Genomic DNA, 6,122 nt, shown 5'->3' on the forward strand with positions numbered 1-6,122 from the left:
GGGTCTCCTCCCAGTTGGATGATCCCAGAAGATCTCCCAAAAGAGGAATCCTAACATCCTAATCGGATGGCTGAACCACCTCAACTGGCTCCTTTTGATGCAAAGGAGTAGCGGCTCTAATCCGAGTTTCCCATGAAAGTCTGAGCTCGCTCCTCACCCCATCCCTAAGGCTGAGCCCAGACCCCCTCCAGAGGACACTCCTGGATTTCCTTGTTAAAAAATATATACTATTTCCCTAATTTATTGTTAAATGTTTATTATGATGACCCTTTCCAATGTATTTCATGCGGGTCAATCGTGTTTCTATAGATCCCTCAGGACCGGGTTGTTCCATCTTCAGGTTATTTTTACAACCACAGTTTCAACATCTCAGTTAGTGGAACCTGTTTGTTTGGATTCCCTCACTTATGACTGTCTGAGTATGAGGAGGCTGCGGTGATTTCAACAGGTGCAGGTCAAACTACTCTCGTCACAATGAACCCTGAATCAATATGCAACAACGCTGACTTGACTTTTAATCATTCAAGTCCTTTTTTTTTTCTTCGACATAAATCTTTTAAAGCCACTGGTTCAGCTTCTCGATCTTTTATATTACATTTAGTTTGTGTTTCTAACGTCATAAACTGGAACGTTTTGATATTTTCACAGGTTTTCTTGTTTCTTTCCGCACATTTTACGTCAGACATTTAAAAAAAGCACCAGCAGCTTCGTCCTGCTCCACTTCTACCTAAGACAAGTCAGGCAGAATGTGCAACATTTTACACATAAATATATCAGAGAACAAGTCTCTCCTGTGTAAATGTGTCTCTGAGTCATGACTGTCTACAATCAGTAAGAAGCTCGAGTCCCGCTGGCTGTGTTGTTGTCAGAGCTGTGTTTACATGGACGGGACGCCCGGCTCCTCTCCTTGTGTATAAAAGCTGTTTTAGTCAAGAACTAGAGAGAAGAAGAAGAACATACTCACTGATTATTTGGATGTTAGTAAGAGTTTTTAGATCACGCTCATTCTGTGTCAATTTATGTGCAATATGAAGCTACAGGCTAGCTAAAGAGCGCTAACATTAGCATGCTAACACAACAATGCAGGCCAAAGGCAACTGCAGCTCCAGCCTAGAACAATTATGACCGCTGCTTGTTCTTAATGGTGCATTCTAATTCATAACTCCTTCCTGTGAACGTGAGGTGTGACCAAACATCAATTTGTTTTGGTTTCATGCGGGCGCTCAAGGACGACATCTACTGGATCAAAAAGTCACACGTTCTTGCTTCAAAGGAAGAGTATGCGACTTTTTGATCCAGCAGATGTCGCCCTTGAGCACCCGCATGAAACCATAACAACTCGAGCTGCATTGCTGTGTTAGCATGCTAATGCTAGCGCCCTTTAGTTAGCTCGTAGCTTCACACTCCATAGTCAACACGCTGTAGGTACGGCTCGGAAAACATCACAGCCAGCGGGACTCGAGTGTCACCCTCATTGTAGACAATTTACTTTAAGATGGGTGCTATAAATAAAGGTTTTTTTTTTCTGATTCATCATGCCGTCCTTTAGTGCGATGTGTTTGAAGTTTGCTTTTAGTTTTTTGTAGTTTAAAAAGTGTTTTTAATGTTTTTTTCTTCTTATCTGCAATGAAAAAACAATACAAGAACAAAAACAGGTATTATGTAAATTATGAAAAAAGCAGTTAGACTGTGAGATAGAGTCGATGTGCACTCTGTAATATTTGTTTATTTATGGCGCTGTTGAACTGTTTAACCACACTTTGCATATTTGTCTCTGATAACGGCGACCTATGAGAGCCACCATGCAAAGGTTTCAGCTTTGACAGGAAGTTGATAGAAGGCGACTGTAGATCTGTTTATGTACACTTTGTTTTATGTGCACAGTGTTTGTTATTTGTTGATTTTTCATCATGTAAAAAGTTTCAGAGACTTTGTAGGTCAGGGTCCAAAAGGAGATGTAACCAGTTTGACTCCAGAGCAGCTCAACACAAAACCACAATCCTTCCTAAAACTCTCTGAATTCTGCCTTTCACAAAAAATCCTAACACACGGGGAACTCTGTGAATTGAGTTTGCAGACGGGTTAACTTTAGAATACGATGGTGGTTTGTAATAAATATATCAACACTGGTTTTTGGTTTCACACGAGAGAGAGAGAGAGAGAGCAGTCCAATGTGTGAGACCTTTCACAAATCTAGTGTTACCACTTTTTTTTCTAACTTCCTGTTTTCATTTATCTGTGTCAAAGCAGCTTCTGTAGGATTCCCCTAACGACACGTTGTTAACCATCTCCAGCGCCGATCATAATCTGGCAGTTAATCTGGCAGTTTCAGACTTCCAGGAAGTGGCCCCCGTATCCTTCACAATAAACCTGTATCTAGGATCTATCACACAGAAATGAAATGAGTGTGAACCAAACTGTTTCATCTCTTATCAAGTGCGTCTGTATCACTTTCTGTGTTGTTGTCTTCATAGTCTTACTCCTGTTTTGTCTCAGTGTCTCTTGTTTTGTTTGTCATGTTGTTGCATCATCTGATTAAAAACTAAAAAAGGAAGCAGTTCAAATGCATTTCTTTTAAAATGATTTGTATGCATTTTTATTTATTCATATTTTCTGCTCTTTCAATGAGCGTTCTGACTGATTTGTGTAGCCTTACACATAATACCAACAACAACAATAACACTATTAATTATGATTCAAATATAGGAATCAGTATCCGTTCACATGTATCTGAATGGAATGAAAGCCGGAGTTTTGTGATGTCAAAGTGAGCCGAGGTCACGAGCCAAACAAGGGTCGCGAACCACTGATTTCATCCCTAAAGGTTTTTGTTACTTTCATCATCTAACACGGAGCTCCCACAACCTTCAGCGAGGTGATCTTGCACTTCTACCACCCGACGTCCCTGACGCCCCGAGACACCGGCATCGGACTGTGTCGTCCCAACAACCACCGCCGTCCTCATTCATGCACGGCCTGCTCCGACCTCCACCTCAGGAACGAGAGGAATACAAAGGAGAAATCCTTCCTGCATATCATCCCATATTATGCTCTTTTTGTAAAGTGTCTTGAGATAACACTGATGCAGACTCTGATTCTGATATTATGTGATTGCTCAGTTTTCCTAGAGGCAGCAGGTCGACGGCCACGAGTGAAAAACAACAAGACAATAGTCAAAACACAATGTGGGATAAATCCTAATCAGCAGTGTAATTGATCAGTCGATATGAAATCATCTGCGGATGTTTAGTCTGCCTCGTAGCGATAACAGCGATCAGGTTATTATTCCTCAGCAGCAGCTCGGAGCTGTCGCACGATTGGCTGAACCTGTTTTTTTGGATTCCTCTCTCTCTCTCTCTCTCTCTCTCTCAGGTATGACGATCTGACACCGACATGCGCGACTGACACATGCAGGTATGAGGAATCAGCAGGTGCAGGTTAAACTACCGTGGTTATCTAAAAGGCTGCATCAAAAGTGTTTATGAAATTAATCTGATACCAGATGGAGTGATTGAAGTCATATTCTTACAATATTCAGCCTTTAAAGAGGATGTTTACTAGTCTCTGTTTTCTATCATAATAAACTGAATCATCGCTGTATTTCGACTGTTTTCTTGCTTCTTTTTTTTTCAAAGCTTTTCAGAGTTAATCCAGAGCGTTATTATCAGATGACTATAAAGAACAATAGCTGGAAGCAGAGCTGCAGGAACAAGAGGAAGGGGAACGCATGTGACTCTCTGGTTCACGATCAGAAACACCGCTTTTTTTTTTTTTTTACTGCCTTCTGACTGCAGGCCGAGAGGAGTGGTGGACTTTGCCGTTAACTTGATGTCGTAGTAACGTACACATCAGAGCGCAGTCGCAGCAGAAGAAGTCCTGTGAATGTGTGACAGAGAGCAAAATGTTTTCTCGTTAACCTCGTTTCATGTTTTAACCCTCTTTTCAGTTCAGGACCATCACGTGCTTCCTTTCTGAACTCTCATAATAAAGTCCAGCCAAATAACAAGTCTCCATTCACACAGAGGATAACTGTGTTAACTCTACGGGACAGACAGTGTGTGTGTGTGTGTTTTGTGTGTGTGTGTGTGTGTATATGTGTTATTGTGTGTCTCTGTGTGTTTTGAGCTGATAAGCAGCATGTTTGGACTTTCAGCTAACTGAATTAAGCCTATTTGCCAGTCAGTCAGATTTGCAGCAGAGTTGCAGTGGGACAGTACACACGCACACGCACACACACACACACGCACACACACACACACACACACACACACACACACACACACACACACAGAACTGGGATCAGATTATTCACCTGGACAGAGCGCAGAAAGGTGCAGACACCTGCCAGTCTACCATGAATTAACCGTGAGAATAAAACAACAACACACAACAATGGCTTGTGTATTATCAGCCGATTTTCACTTCGGCTAACATGTTAAGCCTCAGCAACAGTTCTGGCTCACAAAACCTCAGATTCATGACCACAACAAAGGCGCTCTCTTCCGCTAACGCCTCGCAATGTTTTGACGGAGATGTTGAATTGACAGCTGACGAGGCGTTAATTAAAGACAAACTGGAATCGTGGCATCAACGATTAGGTTGTGTATTTACAGCCGACTTGTAGGGTTGACCCAACTCTTAAAGATGTCGTCTTAAAACATTTGAAACTGCGTGATTAAATGTGTTTAAAACGCAGATTCTTCTAAACTGGTATATTTCTTTACGGAGTTTGGAACGTCTCCGTACGTCATCGCGTTAGCTGCTAGCCAGCTAGCTGCTGAGCTTACCTCCCCAGATCCCGATCTTGAGCTGGGACTTGTCCAGATTCTCCACGTAGTCTCCGATGAACCTATTGAGCAGGTCGCTGACCAGAGACTCGAAGACCATGATTGAAAGCGTCCGGGTCGGACCCTGTGTGAGGGTCTCCGAGAGAGCCTGCTGCACCTGAGTCCCCCCGATCAGTTGATGTGATACAGTATACACGAGCGATCGACTCTCTCTGGAATCATGTAGTAGACGGGTATCGATTGGTGATGTCTGTGTGATGACAGTGGGGAAAGTGAAGTGTGAGAAAGAGAGAGAGAGAGCATCGATTCTGTAAGTCAGGTGACGGTGAGTCATTGAGGGAGGGGCTGTATTTGCATTTATTATCTTTGATCCGTATATAAATATGAGAATTAACAGATATTATGTGTGCAGATATTATGTTACAGACTTGTTCTTGAATGTCCATGTCCTCTTTTTCCTCTATTAGGAATCTCAAACAGGAAATCTTTATACACAGGTTTCAACAAATGAAGTTTCAGAACCCAGAAACAACAAATATTAGACAGAATTTATAAAAAAAAAAATCTGTGTTTCTATACCAGGAGAGTGGAGGGATTTTTTTTTTTTTACCAGAATCCCACTGTGACATCACAAGGAGAGCACATTTAAAACAGAGCATTTTTCTCTGTGTTGTAAGACTTATGCAGACCACAAACAAAGGACTGGATGGGTTTATTTCACATTTTGTGGGTCAGTAGACACTCAGGTTACCCAAATATATGTTCAAAAACAGTCTACTAGTGGATTTTTCCAAAATATGTCCCCTTTAAAATTCAATTTAAGTGCATCAAAAGGTAAAAGGTTTCTAATATAATGCAGAGCAGATTATATTAAATGTTTTATTTCATCACAATAGTTGACGCTGTAGTGTCTTTTTTATTTCTATCAAACATTGCTGTGCAGCAGTGTGTCGATGCGACCACTAGAGGGCGCCAGAGCTACAAGGTCACGTTCAGAGTTTATAGAAGCTCCGCAATGATGCAGAACATGATGTGTGTGTGTGTGATCTGTAGGACTGTGTGTGCAACAGAAATTGTCCCTGATAATTTAGATTTATCCATGCAGGGATCACTCAACTGTCTCCCTATAGGGGAACATTTGTTTGAACTCTCTCCATGAAGTTTTATATTTCAAACCTTTCAAACTTAGACAACATCACTTATAAAGCTTTCCTGAAGATCTGCATAAAACCTTCCTCTATAGGAGACTGACCCACTGAGTCTGCAATAATCCATCCATCATTTTTTATTTGTATAGCGCCAGGTCTACACCGTGCTCTCTGTTATATTGGATAA

General features: G+C 41.5%; 1 protein-coding gene across 3 annotated transcripts in view; it reads right to left on the reverse strand.

Annotated features, from left to right (window-relative positions):
• Positions 1–4,993, reverse strand: part of vps13c (vacuolar protein sorting 13 homolog C) — a 62,600-nt gene extending 57,607 nt beyond the window's left edge. For 2 of the 3 annotated variants that reach the window (XM_061044488.1, XM_061044407.1), the window contains exon 1: positions 4,788–4,989. In XM_061044488.1, coding sequence (XP_060900471.1) covers positions 4,788–4,887 — 100 coding nt within the window. In that variant the 5' untranslated portion in view covers positions 4,888–4,989. Of the gene's footprint in view, positions 1–4,787 lie in introns of all 3 variants that reach the window. The other variant, XM_061044573.1, reaches the window with a different exon arrangement.
• Between the last annotated feature and the right edge of the window lie 1,129 nt (positions 4,994–6,122).

Source organism: Labrus mixtus, chromosome 1 (genome assembly GCF_963584025.1).
Source record: "Labrus mixtus chromosome 1, fLabMix1.1, whole genome shotgun sequence".
NCBI classification, from domain to species: domain Eukaryota; kingdom Metazoa; phylum Chordata; class Actinopteri; order Labriformes; family Labridae; genus Labrus; species Labrus mixtus.